This window comes from Elaeis guineensis, chromosome 12 (genome assembly GCF_000442705.2).
Source record: "Elaeis guineensis isolate ETL-2024a chromosome 12, EG11, whole genome shotgun sequence".
Lineage (NCBI taxonomy): Eukaryota > Viridiplantae > Streptophyta > Magnoliopsida > Arecales > Arecaceae > Elaeis > Elaeis guineensis.
Window position 1 is genome coordinate 26712711 of NC_026004.2, and position 27988 is coordinate 26740698.

General features: G+C 34.2%; 1 protein-coding gene across 1 annotated transcript; it reads left to right on the forward strand.

Moving 5' to 3' along the window:
• The first annotated feature begins 22875 nt into the window (after positions 1–22875).
• Positions 22876–27932, forward strand: LOC105054606 (large ribosomal subunit protein eL24). The gene is made up of 5 exons (XM_010936164.3): positions 22876–23003; positions 25929–26004; positions 26339–26440; positions 26546–26694; positions 27494–27932. Exons 1-5 carry the CDS (start codon positions 22993–22995, stop codon positions 27645–27647), a joined length of 492 nt encoding a protein of 163 aa, XP_010934466.1. The 5' UTR covers positions 22876–22992; the 3' UTR covers positions 27648–27932.
• The last annotated feature ends 56 nt before the right edge of the window (positions 27933–27988 follow it).

The following is a 27988-nucleotide window of genomic DNA, read 5'->3' on the forward strand; positions in this document are numbered from 1 at the left end:
GACTATGTAAAGGACCCCGCCAATGGGGGCATATACGTTGGTAATTGATTTGTCCCAAGGGTTTACGTCGTCAAAGAGACCAATGACAAACCGTCAGAGAAACCAGCGATTCCGAAGGACTTTGCTGCCAGATGATTTACAGTTCACCAAAAAGAAGATACGCGGTGTTATGACCCTTCCACAAAAAAAATGTGATCATAGCTCATGGTTGACGAAAAGAATTGAAGAATGAAAGAATTTGAAATCTGGAAAGAAACTTGAATTTTCGAAAAAGAAATGAATTTGGCATGAATTATGTTGCATAATTGAAATTGATTTCAAATTGATGAACTCTATATGCTTATTTTCTATAAATGATTATTTACTTAAATGCCTGATGAAATCTGTTGAAAAGTAATTATTGCTTACTGGGCTGTCTAGCTCATTACCTCATATTTTACTGTTTTTACAGATGTTGAGGAATTAAGATGATACAAGATATGAATGGAAGAGTGATCAGAAGTAGAATCACTATACTTTTATTTTTCGTTGAAAGTCTTATTGAATTTGATGTAAGGACTATGAATCATTGTTGAATTTATTGAGACATTAAAGAAAAAAATCTAGGTCGTTATATTTTGGATTTAAATTATTGACTAATTATTCCGCTGTTGTTTTAGGATAGTATGATAAGATGCCTTGCATACTTATGGAAAGAGTTTTCTATGAGTATGCGGCGGTTGCCATGACCCTCGATTCACAATCTCGGATCGAGGGCGTGACAGGCTGTATCGACTTGATCTATGCTTGGTGTGAGGGCCATTACGTATTCCCTGTGATTCCTGAAAATTTTCATACTATGGTTTTCACCATAAGGCTGGACTTTCAGGTGACGCCCCTCCATCGGTTGGTTTTAGAGGCCTTTGTGTGGATGATGGTGAGCCTTAATCTTAGACTTAATAGTTTTCAGCAAAATATGTAATCTTGAATTTCTCAGGATGGACTGAACTTGCGTGCTACCATCTAGGCTGTTTTAAGTTGAGACATCCTGAACAAGTCGCCAATTTTAGGCCAATTATGGTATGAACCTTTTTAGAGGATGTTTAGCAAAATTCTTCATGAGGCATTTTCATTCTGGTGCCATGAGGGGGCTGCTGATTCTTAGTCAGGGCATTGGTATGTTTGGTTGTTGCTTATGCGGCAAACTTTATTCTAGAATCGATAGAAAGATTTCAAAGGAAGATTGGACTTCTTCTTCTTCTTCTTCTTCTTCTTTTTCAATGCAATTCTAGGCTCTAGATTATTTGTTATTGAGTAATTTGTTTTGTCTGAAGGTACATATTAAAGGATGATTCAACTTAAGAAGCGTCGCAAAAATTGGTACCTTAGATTTAAACCCTTGTCTCTAACACTTGGTTTAGATGCGGTGGCAGTAGATGCCAAAAAGCAAGAGGGCCATGCACGTTGGGTGTAGGCAATAGATTAGATATGGATTGGATTGGTTAATATCCGTATCCATTCCGTAATTAAAAATTTTGTGTCCATATCCATCTTGGATGGGATCGGATCAAGTAGATTGGATGGTAATTAGATCAGATAAGTAGGACTGGTTAGGTTGGATTAGATAAGATATTCATCATACAAATATTATAAAATAATCATAATTTTGAAAGGGAAATTTAGATTGAGGTTATATTGGATCGGATTCAAAGCGGATATATCGTTATCTATATCCGATCCAAATTTGCTTTAGATATTTTTTTTGGATTTGTATCGGATTTTAATTGGGTCGAATAAAATCTGTTCTATTTAAATCATATTGGATCATATATTTGATAGGTTGGCTAACGTTGCCATCTTTATATCGATTTAAGGGACTATTGGAGATCTACTGATCTCCTACTCATCCTCCATAACTGGATCAAGATGTTCCTCAATCAGAGAGGGCTGCTTCCTTGCAGAGGAGATCAGACAGAAGTATCATGAGTGGTGCCTCAATATATCTGAAAGAAACGAATAGGAATATAGTACATTACCATCAAACGTGACACCATTCATGCAAATATTAAATGCTAACATGCAATCATCAATCTACTTTTAGACTCATAAACAGGAAAAGCAGTAATTAAACATCAATCATCTTTATTGTCTACACTTGAGTGTGTCGAGGATTCTCCTGTTGCAATCAGTCACAGGAGTTCTAAAACAATGATATACACAATTGACAAAACTCCAAGTTTAAAATATCTATCATCTGAAAAATCATGAAATTGGAGGTCATTAAACAATCTAAAAAAATGATAATTTAATTGCACAATAAAATGTCACCATACAATTTATTTCGGAGTATTCAAATGTGTTGAGTGATCCTTACATGCCTTAGGCTAGGTAGCTTATAACCAGTGGACTGGGTTCAAAATTTACATTCCCAGTCACGTACATTAATAACATAGTAGCACTTTTAATATTCTCCATTTCACGTCAACTTCATGCATAAGTAAATGGCTTCAGAGATGCATAATTTGCAGCGTGCATGTATTCTGCAGCTCTTGATGGATACTTATAAATGAGATGACAAAGTCAGCAACAAATGATTCTGGAATCAGGGAGAGAAATGCATTATGTCCATCAGAGACATGCAGATAGACAATGCATCGAGAAATTAGTAAAAAGTGAGGAACAAAATTATCCATCTGATAATCACCTTAATTACAGTAGAATTTGGTGAAGAATAATTAATCAACGATTATAGTCTACTGACTCCCTGGATAGAGGAACATCAATGTTCACTTGGGTCACACAACATGACATTGAGGAGCAATACAACTAATTAGACCTCTTACATACGCAGACACAAATCTAATATATAACTTATAACGGTAACCAAGGATTTAAGTCCTTCGGAGATAGGATGGTACCGCATGGGCCTGGCAGCTATAGTTTAACAGGATGGATGTTCATATGGTACCAAATTCTTTTTCTAAAAGTACCATATGGGGAGTCATGAAGCTAATTCTTTTTTATGTCTATTTTCCATGCTGCCTACTTAAACCAGAAGTAGTTATACATGCTATAACAAAACATCACAATGAGGGATTTAAAAAAAAAAAAAAAAAAATCCATGAAGAGAGCAGGCAATTATGAGTTTTATGTTGGATGCGGTACTCATATTGAAAATTACAATCAAGGATGACTTTATCAATCACCGTCTACTTTGGAGATACCTTGTGAAGCATTTTTCAAAGAAAAGAGTTCAGTATCTTACCATGAATTAGTGAATCATATAGGATGTTTTTGTGCAGAATAACAAACAGCAGGTCAATTTCTGAAAATTTCATGGTAAATATGAAATGCTAATATTAATACAAATGTGTGAGGGATTCAAAGCAGGGTTGTTTCTCTACTTGGCTAGTAAAGCAAGGGCTTCGATTACAAATGAGGGAATAGAGACTTGACAATAAGGTCCCAGGCTCATTGCAGTCATTTCTTTGTTTTTTTCTCTCTTTTTTTTTTTTGATATAATTATCTACATTCTCTATATGCCTTTGATGTGGCATCAGGCATATTGTTAGGTCGTATGTCTCACCTTATGATAATGCAATATGGTATGGATCAACCAGAATAAGTATACATCAAATTGCCCTAGGGAGGAATCGAATGTTAAAATCCCATCGGTTTTATGGATAGCAGCACTAAAGGTATCGATGTATAGGGTTTGATGTTTGTTTCCAAGTTGTAAGTTAACATGCACGTAATACCCCATTAGTCATAAATGGAAAGGCTCCATAACAAGTATGGATAACATCAATGTTGGTGTCCACATACATGGTTCCCTTGATTGCAACCTATCATCTGATTCTTTTTTTTTATTGTGACCCATACGCTGATTTTGAGATTGTCAAACCAAGGTCATAGTCCAGAGAAGGATATCCTTACTAAGCCTGATTGAGCTGGAATAAAGTCCCGCTACCAATCTTTCTTCCGGTTTCACTTGGACAATGGATATTGACGTGATACATCCTCATAATAAAAATGGAGTGGAAACAACGTAATGAGTTTGGTTTTCATTTTTTTTCTTATTTTTGAGAATAAGCACTATAAACTATCCACTTCAAAAAGGTTGTGGACCAAATCAATACCAATGTTAAGTCAATGGGCTGTCTAAATAGCAGAGCAAATGAGCTTCAATACTAAATGCAGCATTTCCTTAGTTATTCTAATCTAGGAGGATGAGTGGACTCAATATGGACCATTTTGGCTGCCATGAGTAGGGTTAGATAGAGTCCAAAAGCAAGATCGATCATATCAAGCCAAACTTTTCAAGGCTATAACTTGATCTTTTTTGAAAAAAATAGATAATTTTTTGAGATCGATGCCTTGATGCCCCACCCTCTAGGGTTGGTGCTTCTAGCGATCATATCCAAATTTCTTCATTCAGAATTCGAAATGAGCCAATCAAATCAAAAAATTTTCTTTCAAATAAGATTTTAATTGAAAGTAGTTTCCAATTCGAGAAAAATCTGATAGAATGATAGAAGATAGAGTTAATATAAAAGTCTAGATTTACCTCTAGAAGATTTCTAACTTTTCTAGATTATTTCTACTAGACACATCTATTTTAGATAAAGGAGTCATATTATAACCAAGAAAAGAAATCTGACCCAATTGTACGTGTAAGGACTGATGCCATCATAGAAACTAAGAAGGAGAATCCGAACCTTTTGTGCAAGGATGGACCTTGCAATTATAAATAAAGACTATTATCTCACTTTGAAATCAATCAATGAAAGAAAATGAGACTTAAGCCCTATTCTCAAAATTCTTCCATCTTTTCTAGTTTTTTTTTGTGAGATTCGAGTTGAGCAGATTGAGAAAAATCTTTGTTCTTCCTAATCGGATCATATTCTTTCAGAATCTTTTAGCTTGACCTCTGTGTAGCTTGCATACATGTATTGGAGCTCTTTACTCTGTCCTGAGTCAATCAAAAAATGTATTTTCATCCTTCCATAATTTATTGAATAAATCAACTTTTCCTCCTAAACTTCAATCAATGGTTCGAGGAAAAGCTGCTTCTATACTCATTGATATGTGTAGGGATGTTTAAGAAAGCCAGAAAAAGCATCGCTTGAAAACTCACTTAGCTTATTTGGGACCACTTTTGACTTTTGAACTTGTTGAAATGTACATTCTCAAGAATAGAAATCTATTATGATAATCATCCATTCCTGAGATGTATCCTGATGCCTAACTTGATTAGTTGTCCCAGGAGATTCTATTGCCCCAAATTTTTGAAAAATAAAAAAGAAAATATTTTTATTATTGGAAAGAACCAATTTGGCTACAACAATAATTTTGACAACAACAACAAAATCTTTTCTTTGTTTGAATTAAGAGGAAGTACTCAAGTAGAATAATTATCAATCAATTTTAGAAGATAATCAGAGAATAATCATCACAGCAAGTATAATCTCGGACACCAAATTTATGTGGAAAAAATCTCTCCCTTAATATGAGTGAGAGTAAAAAAGAAAACCATGGCCAAAATCTCCACTATCACCAAAATAATGAGATGTAAAAAGAGTTCTTTGAAATCTGAAACCCTATAGATGTAAAACAACTCTCTATCAAAGTCAAGGATCGAAATCACCTAGCAAAATCATCAAGATAATGATAAATCAACAAGAACTGCTGAAGCTACCAAATCTGGACATGCTAAAAAGCTTCAATGACCAATCACACTATTCAGAATGAAGAACTATGAGAGTAGAATCTCCACATAAAATTTCAGATCAATTGGTATTCAAATCACCATCCAATCATCAGCTTAATCAGAACTATGCAGCTGTCAAATCAGATAGAAAACTCTCTGTATTCTGCCTTTGCCGTCGCTCTTCTTCACATGCTACCAGAGGCAGCTTTGCCACACCAAATTAAGGGCACTCCAATTAGAGAATAAGTAGGCTCAACTTCTCCCATATTGTATTTGGGCCAACTTCCACAAATGAGTGAAGCCCAAGCCAACAAATCTCCCCTTCATGAGTATGTGGAGGAATTCGACATCCTAGCTATGAGACGACATGTATCAAGCTTTTCTCTTAGTAGCGGCTTTGTCAACATATCAGCACCATTATCAGCTGTATGATTTTTAAGTTCTAACAATTTAGAGATTAACACATCATATATCTAATGATACCGGATGTCAATATACTTCGACCTTGAATGAAAAGTAGAATTCTTACTAAAGTGTATGGTACTCTGATTGTCACAAAATAGCACATACCTGTCTTGTTTAAAACTAAGCTCTCGAAGTAACTTCTTCATCCATAGCAACTCTTTACATGCTTCAGTTACTGCAATAAATTCTACCTCTGTAGTTGAAAGTACAATACATTTTTGCAACCTCAACTATCATGCTACAGCTCCGCCTATAAAATTAATCAAATATCCTGAAGTAAACTTGTGCGAATCAATATCTCCTCCTAAATCTGCATCGGTAAAGTCAACTAACACAGATTTATCTTCACCAAAGAAAAGTCATAAATTAGAGGTACCACAAAGATATCTTATAATCCACTTCATAGCATTCCAATGCTCTTAACCAGAATTTGAGAGAAAATGACTAATGGTACCAACTACATGAGCTATATCAAGTCTAATACATACTATAGCATACATTAAACTTCCAACTGCTGAGGCATAAGGGATTCTTTTCATATGTTCCTTTGCTTCATGTGTAGTAGGATATTGTTTGGAGCTCAATTTGAAATGAGGTGTAAGAGGACTACTGACTACTTTAGTCTTATCCATACAGAACCGTTGAAGTACCTTTTGAATATACTTCTCTTATAAAAGATACAACTTTTTTTATACTTCTTTCTTGGCTAATCTTCATCCCTAAAATTTGTCTTGTAGCACCCATGTCCTTCATAGCAAATGCCTTACTTAGCTATTTCTTCAAGGCATCAATCTTGCAAGCATTCTTACTAATAATAAGAATATCATCAACATAGAGTAAAAAAATGATAAATTCATCATCAAAAAATTTTTGCATAAATACATAGTGATCTGAAGTATTCTTCTTGTAGCCTTGCTCTCTCATAACTGACTCAAATTTTTTGTACCACTATCTTGGAGCTTGCATTAATCCATAAAGATTTTTCTTCAACTTGTAAACATAATCTTCTTTGCCCTTTACTTTAAATCCTTCTGGCTGCTTTATATAAATTTTTTCTTCTAAATCACCATGAAGGAAAGTAGTCTTCACATCCATCTGCTCAATCTTCAAGTCAAGACTAGCTGCTAAACCAAGTACTGTACAGATAGAGGACATCTTTACAATAAGAGAGAATATGTCTCCAAAATCAATCCCCTTTTTTTTCACCGAAGCCTTTAATGGTCAATCTTGCTTTATACCAAAGTCTTGAACTATGTTCTTCATACTTTATCCTATACACCCACTTGTTCTTCAATGCTTTCTTGTTTTTAGGCAACTTTACCAACTCAAATGTATGATTTTCATGTAGAGACTTCACTTCATCTTGTATAGCTTCAACCCACTCATCCTTTTGCTCATTTTTCATGGCCTCTTCATAATACTCAGGTTCTTTCCCATCAATCAACAAATATACTTATTCACAGAGTATTTAGTAGAAGGCTGCCTATTTTTAGTAGATACTCTAAGTGGAATTACAGAAATTTTATGTGTTGGCTACTCCATATGAGTATCCCCATCTGTTTCTTCTTATGTGGGAATATCTATATCAATTACATCATGCATATTATTCTGAGTTTCAACTGCATCTTACTCTCTTATTGGAGTAAGAGAGACTATATCTAGTTCAACTAGTGTAGCACTGTACTCAGGTATTGATTTCTCTTCTCTTTTAATATCTGCTATTGTTTGATCCTTCAAAAATATAGCATCTCTGCTTTTGATAAGTTTCCTATTAATAGGATTATATAACCTATAACCAAACTCATCTTGACCATAACCCAAAAATATACATTATCTGGTTTTCACATCCAGCTTGGATCTTTCATCTTTTGGAATATGCACAAAAGCTTGACATCTAAAAACCCACAAATGATCATAAGAGATCTCTTTACCGGACCAAATTCTCTATGGCACATTAAATTGCAAAGAAACACTTGGTGAAAGATTTAAAACATATATAACTATATTCAAAGCTTCTCCCCAAAAGGATTTCAACAATCCAGCTTATAAAAGCAAGCATCTGACTCTTTCAATAAGTGTCCTATTCATCCTTTCAGTCAAGTCATTTAACATGGAGTCTTTGGAAGAGTTTTTTGATATCTAATATCTTGCTCTCTACAATAAGCATCAAATAGTTTTGAATATTCACCACCGTTGTCCGTACGAATACACTTCAATTTCTTCCCAATTTCTCTCTCAACTAAAGCTTGAAACTGCTTAAACATAGGCAACACTTGATCTTTTATTTTCAAGGTGTAAATCCTAGTCTTTCTTGAATGATCATCAATGAAGAAAATAAAATAATAAGAATCACCAAGAGACATTATCTTCATAGGACCACACATATCAGAATGCACCAAATCAAGAAATTTTGATTTTTGAGAAGGTGAATGACTGTTGAAGGATACTCTATTCTACTTTTCTACCAAACAATGAGCACATTTCTACAAATGTATGCTCTTAACTTTAGGCAGCACCTTCCCTTTTGCTAGCACAGTAATCCTTTCCTCACTCATACGGCATAATCTCTTATGCCACAACTCTAATCCATCATCTGTCCCAATTACATGCACAACATATCTAACAATCTTAACTTGAGTCAAGTATAAAGTGGTATGCTTCTGACCTCTAGCTGTAACCATGGAGCCCTTGGTGAGTTTCCAGCCATCATCTGAAGAGCTACTATCATAGCCTTCATCACAAAATTTACCTACTGAAAGTATATTTAACTGAATATCTGGAACATGCTTTACACATCTGAGAAGTAATCTGGATCCATTAGAGATCTCCAAACAGACATCTCCAATACCAGCATATTTGGTTACACCCTCATTAGTTATTCTCACATCTCTAAAATCACCAAATGTGTAGGAGGTGAACACATCCCTCCTGATGGTAACATAAATAGAAGCACCACTGTCAACCATCCAACTAGTCTCACCATGTGTAAGATTAACTGCATCATACTCTTAAATGATTAGGAGATCTTCAGGAGCTACATTGACCCAATCATCATCATCACTATCACCTTCTCATTTTTTCTCTTTTTCTTTGTTCTCCCTGTTTTCTCTTTTTCACTTGTAGCAAAATTTTTTGATATGCCCTTTCTTACCATAATGGTGATACTCAAAATTTTTATACTTCTTCCTTGACTTGCTTTTGTTATTCTCTCTATTTTTGGAACCCCAGCTCTTACTTCTCCCTCTGGACTCAGAAACTAAGACTTCTGATTGTGAAGAAGACCCTTATGATTTTCTTCTTATCTCTTTGTTCAAAACACTGCTCTTAGCAAATCCATGGAGATAATACCATCTGGTGCAAAATTAGGCAAAGACATTCTGAATGTCTCCCATGAGTCTAGCAAGGTACCAAGAAGCTACAAATCCTGAATTTCTTCATCAAATTTAATGCCCATACCAGCAAGTTGTTTAATGATTCCTTGAAAAATATTTAAGTGATCTGTCATCAAAGTTCCATCCTTACACAACAAGGCCAATATCATCTGTTTTATTAAAAATAACTTATTGTTTCCAATCTTTTGGGCATACAATTATTTTAGTTTATTCTAAAGTGTCTGAGCATGTGTCTTCCTACTAATATAGTTCAACACATTATCATCTATTCACTGTCTGATGTAGCCACATACTTGCCTATGCATCAAGGCCCATTCCTCATCTATTTTACTTTCAGATTTTTCAATAGCAAACACAGGTAAATAATAATCTTTAACATAGCACAGATCCTCCATTTTTCTTTTCCAAAGAGAATAATTTGAACCATTCAAATTAACAATTCTACTTGTATTGACTTCCATCATTCAAAATAAACAAGATAACATAAAAATAAGCTCTGATACCAATCTATTGAGAAGAACTAGTTTGGTTGCAACAATAATTTTGACAACAACAACAAAATCTTTCCTTTGTTTGAATTAAAAGAAAGTACTCAAGTAGAATAGTTATTAATTAATTTCAAAAGATTATCAGAGAATAATCATTATAGAAAGCATAATTTCGGATATCAAATTTATGTGGAAAAAACTTTTCTCTCAATATGAGTGAGAGTAAAAAGAATTCCGATCAAAATCTCCATTATCACCAAAATAATGAGATGCAAAAAGAGTTCTTTGAAATTTGAAATCCTATAGATGTAAAATAACTCTCTATCAAAGTCAAGGATCGAAATCATCTGACAAAATCACCAAGATAGTGATAAATCAACAAGAAGAGTTGAAGAAACTCGGTTGCAAAACAAAAAAATTGAAAATCTGAGCTGCTGAAATGACCAAATGTGGATATGCTAGAAAGCTTCAATAGCCAATCGCACCATTCAGAATGAAGAACTATGAGAGTAGAATCTTCACATAGAATTATAGCTCAATCGATATTCAAATCATCATTGGATCTTTATCTTGATCAGAACTGCATAGCTACCAAACTAGACAAGAAACTCTCTGTATTCTGCCTCTGCCATTGCTTTTCTTCACATGCTACTAGAAGTGGCTCTGCCACACTAAATTAAGGGCACTCCAATCAAAAAATAAGTAGGCTCAACTTCTCTCACATTGTGTTTGGACCAACCTCCACATATGAGTGAAGCCCAGCCCAACATTCACTATGGTCTAATAGAGAGATAGTTACTAAGATATATTTGTTTTGCTGGACGAGCCAAAGGATTGAGTCCTAGTCAAGCAATCTTAAAGTTACAATTAGAACCAGCCAAATTTATAGAGGCTTGGTACAAACCAAGTCTATTAATTAGTTTTTTTAGAATAGGAATCCTTCTTTTGTAGTTGGATTATGTTTCTTTTCTTTGGTTATGTCGTGGGGTGTTTTTGGATACAAACCGATCTTAAGCTAAAGGAGTAACAGACACATTATGTATATTTATGTCTTTCCATAAGAGATACTGAAGGTCTAAGGAGCCGAACTAACCCCTACTCTGGTAATGCAGAAACCCGCCTTGAGTCCACCAACTGCTACCCAATCAGCTACTAAGTGATCTGCTCTTCTTATACACATAGCTATTAATGTAAATTAGGTGTGCCTCCATGCAAACAAATCCTACAATTATGGGTTAGAAAGAGATTTGTGCTTGTGTGGTGAGTTCAAGAGTAAGATGATAGCAACTAAGCTTCTTCAACCCATAATTATCAAATATGATAATTCAATTCAGGACAGCACATTTGATCCCTTCCCATGCTGCTACCAATTCAGCAAAAGGTACGAAACACAATGATAATGGATGGCCAACTATATAAATAAAGTTGGCATTATAGTCCCTTTGAACATAAATCATTTTTGCTGTTAGCCCTCCAACAATCCCATCAAAGTTTGGTTTCAAGACACCCAAGGTAGGGGGGATCCATTTAGGAGGTGCTTGATTGGAGGGAGTGAGGGTCTGGAATCGGAATGAGAATGGGTGACTTCTATTCTAACCATTTGATTGGAAGAAGTCTCATTTTGATTTCAATTCCAAGATGGAATGAGAATGATCCAATCTACATAAAACTCAATCCTTACTCTCCTCTATGAATTCAAATTTTCATTCCAATTCTAATTTTGATTCTGATTCGAGTCACAAATCAAGTACTTCGGAAGATTTGGCCATTCCAATTTTAATTCTAAGTCATTTTGATTTTCATTCCAATTTTGATTTCAATTCCAGTTGCGAGCCAAGCACCCCCTTAGTGCTGAAAATTCTCATAAGATGAACTTTCATTAATTATAGATCAATTTTTTATTCTGATTTATTATAAAAATACAAACTAAGTTATCGTCTGAATGAATAGTTAAGGAGCCCATAATTATCTATGATCATATTATTTTGAGTCTTGTTGTCTTAGTTATGTGATATAGCAGATATCGGTGTAGGCCTAACTCATCTAATAGACTCTATGATGGATGGACTCTTAGTGTTACTAAATAAGGTAGGTCTCCACTCCACTCCTATGTATATCTGTCTACAGAAAAATCCTAAGATATCAAAATCCAAACAAACAAACAAAAAGAAAAGAGAGCAAAGGGAGGGGCGGCGACTCTCGCCACCATGCCCTCCACTCCTCTGGTGATTGCAAGTGGTCATTGGGCTCAGGCCAACGGCAATCTTGGCAGGCGGTAGTGCTGGACGTCGGGCCAACCTCTCCGATTTCAAGAAGATTCAAAAAGAAAAAAACTAAAGAAAGAGGAACCACTGGATCTTCGGTCACCAAGGGTTCTGCCTTAATCGTCGATAGATATGGGCGGTGGATGGTTGGGAGAAAGCGGCCACCCATCAATGGCCCTTTTTTTGGTGGCTGCCTACCGAATTTTGAGGTAGAAGAGGTGCCGATTTGGCCCTCTTTTTGCCACCCAATCGTGATGGAGAAGGCCCTTAACAGGTTTTGGGTTTTGAGTTTCAATCCAAAATCTAAACCTAATTTGTTGCCTTAAGTTATAAGATAAATTTTTATTTTAGTCTCAGTAGAATAGCATATTTGATTTCAGTACTCTAAAATTTACATTCTAATCTCTGTGCTGTAATTTATTATATAGAGATCCTTGTGTTACGTTTAGTCCCTGATGAAGTTTAATATTTTATAATAGTCCTTCAAAAACTTCAATTTAGTCCCTGAAAAGATTTATTTCTAATGATAGTCCTCAGAAAATTAACTTTTAACCCCTAAGATGAGACTTCACTATGAATTGAAGGATTTGCATTGATGTTTAGTCCCTATTCTAAAGTTTATTGTATAACATTGAACTGTTAACTATGTTATGATCCTTGTATTACAATTTAATTGCATAAAGACCCTTAAATATATCATTACAAATTTTGTACTCTCATATTTGGTTTAAATAAGGATATATTTTTGTATTGATCCCTAATTTAGAGAGTTATGGATTTCAATCGTTGGTAACCACCAAAGTGACCCATTTATTGAGATATGTAGGATTTCTCTGTTTTGTGTTTAAGGAGATTAGATATGTTAAATTTTTGACAGATTGCTTGATATTGATGTATCAAGATGAATGAATATGTTAATGGGGTAGTTGATTGATCCATGATTTAGAGGGTTGTGGATTTCAATAGATGATGACCATCAAAGTGGCTCATTTGTTAAGATTTGTAGGATCTCTTTATCTGATATTTGTTGGATGATGACCATCAATGTCTTATATTGTTGAAGCTTGATATGAAAAAGGCTTATGATCGAGTGAACAGGCATTTTCTTTCTCATATTCTCTCTCATTATATGTTTCATCTTTTATTTGTAAAATAGATATAGGCTTGCTTTTTCAATTTGTAATTTTCTTTGTTACTCAATGGTTTGCCATCTTCTTGATTTTCTATTTCATATGGGTTTTGCTAAGGTTGCCCTTTATCCCCCTATCTTTTCATTTTATGCTCTGAAATTTTCTACTATTTTGTATAGCACTATTCAAAATCACTTATTTCAAACTTATTATCTACATCATGGCCCGATTGTATCTCATATTTTTTATGTCAATGATTGTGTTATTGTGGAGCATGTGACTATTAAAGAAGCTACTTGTCTTGTTGTTCTTTTAGATGCCTATTGCCATCATTCTGGGCAGATGGTTAACTATTCTAAATCTCACATTATGTTTAGCTCTTCAATGTCTTTTTTAAATTTGTAGATTGTTAAATGTTACTTGGTTTATCTTGATAATACCTAGGAACTCTAGTCTCTACCTCACCTCTACGACAAATGGATTTTCCAACCTATGTTTAATAAGATGTCTAATCATTTAGATTCTTGAAAATAAAAGAAGTTATCTTTTGTTGCTCGTTTCTCCTTACTTCAATCGTTACTATCCACTATTTCTTTGTATATGTTATCATCTATTTAGTTTTCTCTTAATATACTTAATCAGCTTGAAAAAAAATTTAGAGCTTTTCTTTGGAGACATACGACTGATCAGCATGGATTTCATCAAATGGCTTAGGATCAAGTTTGTTTGCCAACAAAAGAGGGTGGCCTAGGTATTGTTTTGTTGCATTTACGTTCTTCTCAATATTTATCTAAATTAGATGTTCATCTTATTTTGTATTCCAACATTTTGTGGGCTCAGTTGATTAGAGCTAAGTATCATTTTACTAGTTCCTGGTTCAATGATTCTAAACCTCATAATTTATTGGTTACTTGGGCTAAAATCTATGCCATGGCATATTCTGTTCAGTTCAATTTTTAATGGTTTATTGGAAGAAGACAAGATGTTAATATTTATATGAATCCCAATTATCTTAATATTGAAAGTCAATCCTTGGAGTTGAAGATGTCTGATGTGATTACTCAATCTCAACAATGAGATATTGATAAGTTGTCTCAGCTTTTTCATAAGATATTTTATATCAGATTCTTTCTCTTCCTATTCTGAAAGGTTAGTGGGCTGATCAATTAGTTTGAGAGAAGATGAAAAATGCCTTATATGTCTTTGCATGATATGAATGATTTTTTTTGCAGCTACATAGGCCTCTTCGAATTTCTATGTCTTCTTTTCGATGGATTTAGAAGCAAAAAATTCCTCCTCACATTAGAATATTTTGATGGCTCTTAGCTTGGGGTAGGATGTAGGGTTGAAATCGGATCGAATACGGATTGGATACCACCATATCCATATCCATATTTGTTTTGTCCGATGGATACAAATACGGATACGGATATTATTCGGATAAAAAAATTTATATCCGTAATTATTTTAAATGGATATAGATACAATTCAGATACTAAAAGTATAGATATCATTATAAATATTACTTAGATAATTAAATTTTATGACTACATAATCAAAGATATTACTAATAGATGATAAATTAAGTTAATAATATGTTTATATAGTTATATTTTTTTAAAAAAAATTAATAAATACTATATAAACTTATATACGATTACATATAGATTCGGATATTCGGATATGGATCGGATAGTTATCTATCAATATCTATATCTATTTTTCTTTAATGGATATGGATACGGATACGGATACGGATATTAGTCAGATCCTCAAATTTTTATCCATATCTGGATTGATTCAGATATGAAAATAGATCCGGATGGATAATATCCATACTACTTTCACCCCTATTAGGATGCCTACTAAAACTTATCTTCATCATTGTGGCATGCTCGCTCTACCTTAGCAGGACTGTGACTTATATCCATCTATTATTGAAGATCTTAATCATGTGTTTTACATTATTCTGTTGCTTATGCTACTTGGAATTATTTGCATCATATGATTCATGCATCCTATCCCCGTATTTCCATACAAGATTTGTTTCATTATATGCCTGATCCTTTTCTTCATACAACTCATAAATTTTTAGTGCCTTGTGTTGCTAGGGGTCTCTGGCATGGTATGCCCATAACGATAGGCTTTTAAATAGTTCAACTTTTAATCCAATGCAGCTTGTTAGGAATGCTCTTATTATGGCTATCTTGATGGTTTTGAATGGGCACTGAGATAATTCTTTATCACTTTTTTCATATTCTAAGATCCCCTCATATAGTTTTGTGGTTATCCTCTCCTATTGGAATACTCGAGATTAATTTTGATGCTTCTATACTTTCAAATAAAGCGGCTATAGGCCAATTATTAGGGACCACAATGTGAAATTGCTTTATGCAAGAGGTATGCTTTTGGCACATACATCCATACCTTTTGTTAAAATAACTGCTATCTGGATAGGACTTAAGGAAGCTATATATAAGCTTAATACTTTTCACATCATTCTTGAAAGTGATTCTGCTTCTACACTATCTTGTATTCATGCTTTTTCTCATGTGTATAGGTATAGGCATCTTCCTCTCTTTCAAGACATTAGTGCTTGGAAATCTTCTTGCTCTTCCTTTAAGGTACACCACATTTTTCGACAAGATAATCAGGTTTGCTAACTTTCTGGCCAATAAAGCTTTGCAAGGAGATTTTAAATGGACATTTATAGAAGCCATTGCCTTACACCATTTATATCTTTTTAATGCAGATCCATATAATGGTTAATTTTTATGCTACTAACTTCTTTGTGTAGGATATTGTATATACAATGCTTTATATCAACTTCGAACATTTGCACCACACTGGTTATCCATTGCTTCATGATACTGTATTGGCCTTTCATCTCCTTTATAACCTTTCTATCATCCTTCTCCTATTATTCTACCAATTAGATCCCTTGCTATCATATGCTACTCATATGATGTTACCTTCTTATCACATATCCATTCTCACCTGCTTTGTTATTGCAAGTCATGATATGCCTTGCCTTTCACTTTATTACATGAACACACACAGATACACACACACATACATACATACATATATATGTATGTATATGTATGTATGTATATATGTGTGTATATAATACATACATATATATATACATACATACATATATGTATGTATGTATGTATGTATGTATGTATGTATGCATGAAATAAGGTTATCCTGACATAACTGTGAGTGAAGAAAGTCAGTTATATTGAATGGTTATCCTACAGCGAATACTGTTTAGAATGGCCATAATTTCAATATAATTTATGATACAATACAATTTATGGTGAATACTATCTAGTTGGTGTATATACATACATACATACATACACACATACATATATACATATATATATGTATGTATGTATGTATACATATGTATGTATGTATACATATATATATATGTATGTATGTGTGTGTGTACACATATACATACATACATACATATATGTATGTATACATACATACATATATATATGTATATATACATACATACATACATATGTATGTATGTATGTATGTGTGTGTGTATGTATGTATGTATATACACCAACTAGATAGTATTTACCATAGATTGTATTGTATCATAAATTATATTGAAATAATAACCATTCTAAACAGTATTCGCTATAGGACAACCATTCAACATAACTGACTTTCTCCACTCACAGTTATGTTAGGACAACCTTATTTCACGATGAGAAGATAAATAGTATTATAATATTATAGAAAAATAATAGAGATTAAAGATAAAATTATAAATTTTTTTATTGAATTTTGCTCGTAGAAAGTTCATAGTCATTTTTGGATAGTATTTTAAAAAGTAGACACAAGTCAGAAGAGAAGATATTTTGAAGAAATTAAAATATTTATTAAAAGAAACTTGAGATTTCTCTTGCAACCATTCACTTGGGATTCTTCTTATAGGAATTTGGCATAAAGATTTTGGATACAAGAGTTGGATCTTTTAGATACAAGAATTTTGGATATTGGAGGTGGGGTTTTGAATACAAGAGTTTGGATGCAAGAGTATTTTGGATGAGAGGTTTCTAAAAGAGGCTGGTTTTGAGATAGTTTCCTCCGAAAGAACTCCTGCCCTTCCTCTTGTAAAGGGTCTTCTTATATAGACTTGAGCTAAAGTCAGATTTCATCTTTGCTTGAATCCACCCTATGTCTTGATGTCCTTCTAATGGAATATTTGTTAGGAATTTACTGATTGCTTTTGGTGGCTTTTGTCTATGTTGAAGTCTTTGAAACTTGTGTTGCCAGGATCCAAAGCTTGTGGAGACATTGGTGCCGATGGCTGGTGTTATGTTAGAATCTTTGGAACTTATGATTTTGGTGGCTAATGCCGTGTTGGAATCTGAGGGATGCTTTGAAACTTATGCTGTCAAAATTTTAATCTAATAGTTATGCTTTTTGTGCTAGCTGGTACTATGTTGGAATCCGAAGGATGCTTCTGACTTAGAATTTTTATTTTTGTAAGTACTTTTGTCAAATCAGATCAGATCAGATCTAGGAGACAATGTTAGGATTGATTAGGATTTTGCATGATTGTTTTGCAGAGAATAGCTTTACTGGCTTGGACAAGATCCAATGTTGCTTTTGACAGATCTTATATAGGTAGGCTTGTCTTTTACACTTGCACTATGTAGCTGGAAATAGTAAACCTTCTCTTCGATGCTGAGAGAATATTCTAGAATGAGCTCTCGACACTTGCCTTTTCTATGCCTTCTTCTTCGTCTTCCAATTCTAATAAGGTTTCAAGTCGTAATAGTTTATATTCTAACTTTGACTTTGCCAATGCTAGCTTCGAGTTGGTGGTAGATTTTTACTATAAAAATCTAGTTATTGAAGAATTTTTTTTTGAAATTTGTTGAGAATGACAAGAAAGCCATTCTATGACTTTTGGTTTGGTGACTTTGTTAGGATTGAATTCTTGCCACCATTTCAATAAAGTCCGATCCACTTGGGCTAGTTTGAATTGAAATTGGCAAGCCTATTACCGACTGTAATTCAAAATTTTTTTAAAAAAAAAATTGATCGAAATAGGGGATCCCAATCCCCCGCACGATCCATATTGAATAGTGATAAGGCCACCTAATGGTGGCTGGTGCGAGATCTTCTGGCTAGTGCAAATGTTCAACAATCGTTGGAGGCTAGTGCAACCGGTGAATGACCAATGTTAGACTAGCCTTATCTCCACTGTGGCCATCACTATTTAAAACCCTTTCACCCCCTGCTCTCAGCTTCATCGAGCTCCTCCCTCCCTTCCTCCTCTTCTCTAGGAACCGACGAACCCCTTAACAAAGCCAACCATCAAAGACCCTCCCTCTCTCTCTAAATTCCAGCATTCTCCTATTTTGATCTAAATTTATGACTTTTTGATTCATCAAAAAGCCACTGCTGTCGATCGAGTTCCACCATCCTTGTTGACCACCAATGAATCTTCTTCTCTCGACCCCTCTATTTTCTCTTGATCGAAGCCAACCGCCATTTCTGACTAATTTAAACATCCGATTTTTGGATGATTTTTGGGTTCAACCACTCTTTTTTTGACCGCCATCGCCACCGACGGCCTTGGCTGGCTAATGACCCACTCCACCACCATGGCCGACCGACCACCAAGGCTCCTCTTCCCTCTTCTTTTTCTTCTTCTTCTTCTTCTTCTCTCCTCCTTCCTCTCTTTCTCTTCTCTCCCACCACTTTCTTTCCATTTTCTTAATTATTTGATTATTTAATTATTTAATTCTATAAACCCATTTTATCCTCTCTATTTGCTAGTCTCCCTTCTCTGATTTATATAATGGATCGATCCCAAATTCCAATTCAACCCAGACCAATTCTTGACCTAGCTTGATTTTTATTAATTAGGTTAATTTTCATCTGAGCTGAATCCTAATTAGGGATTTTAAATTGATCAGGTGAAGCCACGGATTTGGATCTTGAGGAAGCATGATCGTGATCAAATTTCTTTACAATTAGGTAACCACAAACTCCATTTTAATAATTATTAGATTCTAGAGTTGATCGAGGCCCCAAGATATTAAACCAAATTTGATAGTATAAATTAAAATATTTTCTACTTAAAAGTCTAATGGGTGTTTAACCATTTTAGGTTTCAATTGATATTTTTGGATTGCTGAACTCACAGAAATCTAGGGCAAAAATTGTAAGTTACCTCTATCCATAATGTGTTTTATCATGCATGAGATTTGATTCTACATTTATTTATTGCTATAGTAAAAATTATGTTTAAATCAATCATCTTATGTACCCTATATGAAAATAATTAGTGAAATATTTGATCAAATATGCATGTTTCAGTAAAAAATGAATTGCATTTCTTTACATCAAAATATGTTGTGCGTCGGTCTACTTTTCACTAATCTGGCTATGATCATATGGATTCAAGATCTAGTCACCTTTTGGACCTCCAATAGGACGATCACTGGCGCTCATCGGTGGATGGTGTGTTGTAGTCAAAATCTTATTTTTCTTTTAGATCTAGCTAGATGGGGCTAATCACTAATATATGTTGATGTGAGTGAATTTATTTGTGTAATATCTTTTGAGCCTTCAGTAGCACAATCACTGGCACATGACTAACGGATGACATGTTGTAATCAAAAAATTAATCTCTTTCGAAGCTAGCCACAAGCTGATCATGGCCATAGTCAGAGAGACTAGGAGAGTGAGAATGGAAGATTGACTCTTGATTATTCGGATAATTAATTTCAAGTAATTACATATTTTAAATACCTTGTTATTTGATATGGCATGTTTCTATCTTTTATGAAAAGATCATGAAACTTGAAATTTATTTTCTATATAAAATACTTATTTGAATTAGAGGTTCTGGTAACAGACTGAGCTCGTAAAGCTCACTTCTATATTCTATATTTTTTATAGATCCAGATGGACATATGGGGCTTGGGGAGCAGTAAGGAGTGTAGGACTCTAGATGCTATCTGTTTAATTTATTTTTAGAATAAATGTTGATTTACATTTGTTACTTTGTGAAGTATTGACTTTTGAACTGAATAAAAGTATTAGAGTTGCTTTTCTTACCACTACCTGATCTTGATATAAATACATATGAATGTGCAAGCAGGCCTAGCATGACCTATGGGGTTAAAACTTTAAGATTATGCAGCCGTTTGCCGCACCCTCGGCCCGAGCCATCAGGTCTAGGGGCAAGACAATTTAACTTTGTATTTTCTTTCCAAAATGCTTGGTAATGGAGGATTTTGTATGAATATGTATTCCTAACTGAAGATCCAAGATAAAGTAAATTGATAAAAGAAATTGAGGAGAGAAGGAAATCTTTGGTTTCTGATTGGCATCAATACATTCTGTTGAAAGGCTTCAAAGTCTTCCAAGACTATTAAAGGAAGAATGTCATTGAGAGGACCGTAATAGTCCCACCAACATGAGAACCAATAGAAAAATTGGTAATTCACTCTAGATTTGAAGTAAAAAGGCCAAGAATGCTTGTAATTCTGATTTTGAAAAAGAAAAGCTAGATACCAAGCATTTTGATAGTCCCAATAATTAAAATACTAGGGATTAAATTCTTGAGAGAGTTTTATGTAATTACTTAGATGATTAGCCCATATGGAAGAGGACATGACCCGGAGTATTTGAACTATTGAATGGATAATTTCAAAAGGATTTATTTTTTCTCTGTAATGCTTAATGTCAATTGAATCAGTGTGTACTAAAATAAATTCATAAAATTTTTGAAATTTTTATAAATCTTTTGGTTAAAAATGTCTCTGATGGAAAAACTTTTTCAGTAACTAATTTTGGTGTATTTGCCAAATACTCATCTTTGATAGTCAAAATCATTTGAACTTTTTTTTTATCAATATACATAGTGCAGTTATTTTAGGCAAAAAATTTTAAGATTGGTGTTGGGTCAGAAATTCCAACTATCTACTTTTGTTTTAAATCCAAATACTGTAGTTTTTTATCGATAAATTCTGCAACAACTTTTTGAAAAGCTTCTAATCCCATTAAAGCAGGACTAGCCTATGCAAGATATGCCATTTGTTTTATGCTAAGCTTAGGTGATTGAGTTGTTTTGTTGTTGCTATTCTTCCCGGGTCATTGTCTCATACCTGATTAGGTGTTTTGGTATAGATCTTTTTTGAGAGGATTGGACATAATCAAATTTGATTTGCTTTTGAATGGCCGTTGGAGGAATGGGAGTCAAAGATTTTTTAGGAGGCATTTGGATTTGGGTTTCTCTGGAAAAATTCCCGTAAGAGATAGTCAAGAAGAGAATTCTCTTGTCCTTTAATGAATTGAATATCAAACTCAAAAATTGATAAAATGACCTGCCATCTAACAAAAATCTATTTAGATGCCATGATTTCAACTTCCTTTTGAAGAATAAGCTTTGCATATTGACAATAAACACTTAATAAAAATTTTTTGATTTAATAGTTTGCTTTGGAGTTTCAAAATACATAATATGATTGCTAGAATTTCTTTTTTAATTATGGAATATTTTTGTTGTGTGGGGTTCCAAATTCTTAAGATATATTGTACTAGTTGGTTCATATTGTTTTTCTCTGTTTAAGAACTCCCCCATATCCTATTTTGGAAACATCGATTTCTATGATTTTGAAAGCATCTTGATCTGCTAGGCATAAACAAGGCAGTGTTTTTACTTGTTTTTTAATTATTTTAATTATTTGGATATGTTGATCCATTTATGGAGATGGATTTTTTCTAAGATGTTCATCTAGTTGCCACAATCCAGCTTTCATGTCGAATGTTGTAAACATCCGTGCATCTATAATTTTATTTAATAAGTCTTTCTTGTTATGAATTAGTATCTTATCCATTTAAAGCATTATTGAGGGGTTTGTAGTTAATGACTAATCTTAATATACCTTTTTTGATTTCTGTATTTTTTCTGATATAGAAAGTAGGACAATTCTACGAAGACTTGCTGGATCTTATTAAGCGTGTGTGTGTATAAAGGTATTCATATATTTGAGAAAATTGTAAATAAGAACCCATCGGAATAAATAACGACCTTAAATATAATGAGAGTAGGTGAGAGGAGATGGGGCTGTTGGGACGAAAGAACAATTAGTTTAGATGAGGGTTTATTCAATGATCTGAGGAAAACATTTAGAGAGAAAAAGATTTATATATATATATATATATATATATGATTCAGGATTTTGGGTTGGATTGAATTACATTTGGTCAGGTGACCCAACTTAAATTCATATGGTACATAAGCTGAGTCCAAACAGTTCAAAAATTGTGAAACCCATATTCCCCATGGTTTTTAAATTGGGTTTAATTTTTTGACCTTGGCTCGACTCACAGATCTGGTCTGACCAGGGTTCGACCTGACGCATTGGCAGTCCCAAGCGGACACAGGTGCACCCATTGGTAGAATGGTATTTGTGTAATTTTGCAACCTAAGGAGCCTTATAAAATATATGGAGTTCCTATTTCTAGGGTTAGGGCTCCCCAGAGAGAAGGCAAGCAGCGGCAGCCATGGTTCTCAAGTACGTTTATCATCCCTTCCGATTGATGATTCCTCCCATTTTTTCTTCGCTCTTGGTATTGCGAAAGGTCCAATAGATATGTTTTTTGGTTTATTTTGACAAATTCTGTGATGGATCTCGATTTCTGATTTTTTTTAAAAAAAATCTTTTTTTTTTTTGGTTTGTTTCTTTGCAAATGATTCGATTGCAGTCAAGCGTTCGCGTAAATATTAGTTTTATCTGGGGCTAAGGTTTAGGTTAGGTTAGATGCAATCTTTCTCTTTTTATTGAACTGTTTGAGTTTGGAATTTTATCCTGTGCGATGAGCATGTGGGATTGCCGTTTAAATGGACGGAACAACTGAAAGATGAGAATTTGTAGCGGTTTGGTGGGTGTCGTTTGTAGTTTGCTTGTGCGATGTTTGATTGTTGTTCTAGATTTCATTCTATATTTTGTGTATTTGGGAATTTAATAGATGGTTATGGATTTTCATTTTTGGAGGGTCAGAAATTGAAGGTTAAGAAATTTGAGTGAAACCATGACCTAGCATTTAGCCAAGCATTTGAGTCATGCAATGATTGGGAGAAAGTTTGATGGTCATAGTATTACCCTAGTTAGAGGACTATTATGTTGAATGTTGTTGAAGGTTTGTTTCAAGCTATTGTATCCGTATCTAAAAAGCCCATTTTAATAATCTTGATTCCAAGGGTGACAAGATTTGTGAGGAGACTTACTTCCCAACCCTGTGAATGTAGTCTGTGGATGTAGGGGAAGCTAAATGGTGAATGGCATCAAGTGAGTATATTATCATTTGTATGGTAATTTTATCGGGGATGATAGATGCCTGTGTATCCTTGTCGACCAGGGTGGCTTGATCTAGATGGAATTTGCTGAGACGGTAGATCAGGGCTCGAATTTCTTCATATATCTTTTCTTTTTTGTTTTTTTTTTTTTTTTTTTTTGAATAGTGAATAAAGTTTTACCTGAATTAGAATTCTCTAATGTAGCAGGAAGATCAACAGAATCCTACTCATATATTTTTAAGATCTTACCCCCTAAATTTCACTCCTCCTCCTCTCTCTTTTATTGCATGCCTATATCCACGTGTACATTTCATGTAAGTGATGAGTTTATTGAGACATTATCAGTCATGTCATGATGTCATAGTCTCATAGGGCGTGAGCTATGTACCGACATGGTCTGGTGGTTAGACATTCCACTCCTTGGACAACTGAGGTTGGAGATTGAAACTATGTGAGGAGTTATATCATGTTCTTTTCCTTTAAATAATGAGGATGATTTGAAACTTCCATAATACGAAATAATTCCTAACCTTTTAAGTACTAAAAAACTATTAATTAGCTTGAATGCCTTAATTTGGCCTCATCAAGTTGTTTTGGAAAAATTCAAAAGACTGGCATTAGTTTCAGATCACATACAACAACAACTGAACTGTTTCAGGTATAGAGTTTCAACTTTAAACCATGATCGTATATCATTTCATTTTATGCTTTCTAATTCTTTTTGCATGCTTGTACGAATGGGTTTCTAGTTGTAGGGTTTTATCAGTTGTGCTGCTGGGTGTTGACATCTGTTCATCTCTCATTTTTTTTCCCCATTTGCTACCTTTTATATTGTAATAAAATCACAGATGCTAGACCTCTCTTTCCTTGTAAGCCAAAACTTATGGAGTTCCCTTTATCTGTTCTTAAGTGTAGCAACCCCAGAAAAATATACTTAATAGCAATCGATATATAAACTCATACAGGATAAACATAATGAAAATGAAATGCATAACTCAGTAAATTTTGCTTGGCAAGTCCTTAATGAAGTAGCCCTTCAAAATTTTCCTGTTTGAAAGTAGTCTTGCTGAAGTTTTCCTGTTTTGAAAGGAGACTTGCTGAAGCAGGCTGACATTATGAACTGTTATCTGCAGTAAAAAATATCCGGTTGAGGAACCAAGTGAAAAAAATGGGTTCAATATAGATGTTTAAAATGTACAAAAACCAAATCATATACTGCCATTGTGGCTATATACCTAATCATCAGGTTGTGTCAAAATGATATTTCTATTCAGTTGAAGTGGTCTTTTAAATCCATTATGACAGTGTTTTTCCAACATTATTAATCCAAGGGACAATATATATATTAAGCCAACATATATTAATGCAAGGTACAAAATTTTTTTGTCTTGTTTTTTTTTTTTCTTTGGGAACCCTTACCATTCTGCCTTGAGTAATTCTATGCTCACACTGTTTTACACACATGCTTGATTTATGCATTGACATGGCAGCATGTGATTGGACAATTATTTTGATATAGCTTCATGGATTTTAAACTCCATTGTCAATCATGTCCTACCTCAACAGTGCATAGATAGTGTGTGGGCATAAATTATTCTTTTATCTTATACCATAATATCAGGAAATTTCTATGTTGTCTTGTAGGGAACTAACTCCTCCATCTGCACCCTCTCTCACTTCATTTAACTAAGGCGTTTTCCACCACATGGGCAGGAATAATATTAATTTTGAAGTTGGTTACATATCTTACTGATGGTGCACACTTTGTAGACTGTCTTCATGTCTATGAATTTTCACATGCTTGTTTCCAATTATTACAAAATTTCCTTGACTATAATAGTGCTTTTTAGGTTCCACTCTTGCTGTCTTAAGATAACTACAATCATCACACCTTGTCCCAACTATTTGGTGTCGACTTTATGGAACCTTATTTGTCAAGCATTCGGACTTAGAGCTACCTTTGTTGTTATTCAAGCTTTAGAGTTTGTCTTTGTTAATAACTGAACATGCTTCCTGGTCTTAATTCTTATATGGTAGAAAACAACGAATCCTTAAAAGCTCCAAAATGAGAGGTATAGGATAGTAATACAAACTTTTTTCCTGGTACTATCCTTATGGCTGTCAATATTTGGATCCTTTTCAGGACTGAACTTTGTCGCTTCAGCGGTGCCAAGATATACCCTGGTAAGGGTATCAGATTCGTCCGCTCAGATTCCCAGGTAAATAAGCAGCAGTGTTGCTTTACTTGGTTTTCCAGGTGGCTGTTGATGTATCTTTCTATTATACAAATGTAAAATATTCTGCCTCGGGCTAACTGCTCCAATGGTAGATATACTCCACTCATATTAATGAAGGTGGAGTTCGTATTCCTCAGTGTATTTGTTGGGCTTATTCTATAACTTTCAGAGGGAAAAGAAAGAATGCAAGGTGTATGGTTAACCTTCATTATTAATTGGCTTTTGTTCTTATAAGCCTTTGAAGAAATGGCTGACTAAGCACCTTATTCTTTTAGTTTCTAGCTTATTGACAAAACATCTTTGCTGGTTGATGTAGGTTTTCCTTTTCGCCAATTCAAAATGCAAGAGGTACTTCCACAACCGGCTCAAGCCTTCAAAGCTTACCTGGACTGCAATGTACAGGAAGCAGCATAAGAAGGTAATTGTTCCATTAAATGGTCCATGTATATTTGTGATTCATTTTGGATACTGTATTGCTGCTATAGCTGGTCAATGGCATATCCATCTTTGCTTTCTATATTAGGATATCCATGCTGAAGCTGTGAAGAAGAGGCGCCGAACTACCAAGAAACCTTACTCTAGATCAATTGTTGGCGCCACTTTGGAGGTGATTCAGAAGAGAAGAACTGAGAAACCAGAAGTACGGGATGCTGCCAGGGAAGCTGCCTTACGGTATATTGCTGCTCTTTCTCATCCTTCCTTCTGGCTTCATCCCTTATTATTTTATGTCGAGGATATGCTTTGGGTGGACTCTTGGGTTGTAGATTGATATCATTACTGACTTGGCATTCTCTTTTTCTTTTTTTTCCCCCTTTTCTTTTTTTTTTTCCCTTTTCGTTTTTTTTCTTTTCTTTTTTTTTTTTTTGTGGTTGGGTTTGTGGGGGGGGGGGGTGTGGTGCTCACCAACTTGTAACATGCTTCCACATTGCAAAATTACCTGGCATGTCAAGACTCTTAGGAATGCTTACTGCAGTAAACGTTATCAAATTTTGATAGTCTAAGCGTGAAAACAATATCATCATAAAACAACAATTCGAAAGTCTTCATTGGCTAGAATGTGATCAATGAATTAATATTCAATTTTCTATGTATATTTGCTTACCAAAAAAGAGAAATTTTATTTTATATTTTACAATTATGTTAATATGTAATATGTTTTAATTCTACCAACAAGAACGTTAAATTTTTTGAAACCGGTGTTTACCTTGAAATTGTTGTCAATTGTTGAGATTCCTACCTTTGATCTGAAGCATATTAAAATGTTAATTTATTAAAATAACACCTAGGAATTGCTTGGGGCCTATATTTTACAACCATAATATTAATTCAACTAACTTTTCGCAGGGTAAGGATGATCCCTTCATGTATATGATCTCTTTTCCTATTTATTGCTTTATCTTGTTATTTGACCATAATTTCCAGAGCACCTAATTATTCACTTCATTTAAGAAATCATTTGTGTCTTATGCAGTGAAATCAAGGAAAGAATTAAGAAAACCAAGGATGAGAAGAAGGCGAAGAAGGCAGAAACATTGGCAAAGACACAAAAAACTCAGACTAAGAGCATGCCCAAGGGACCAGCATCGAAAGGCCCTAAACTTGGAGGTGGTGGTGGAAAGCGCTGAACACCTAGTATTTCTCTAGTAGAAGAAAGGCAATAGGACATCAGATTGAGTAAAAATATTTCACTTTTGTTAAAGTATTCAGACATTTGCGTATTCATATGAGCTGGTATTTATATGTTTATTTAGACCTTCTAGGGTTGTAGCTTCCAGCTTGGAACTTCAAGGCAATGTTTGTCGGCCACTCAGATTCTGCTTATGTTGTGCTACTGTTAGTTTGTCAACTTGGATATTTTATTTTGTTTTAGGTTGTAACTGCTTTATCTATGCTTGATGCGATTGCCAATATGTTTTCTCTGTGCATTCCTGAAAATTCTCGATTTTTACAATTAGGGTAGACTTCC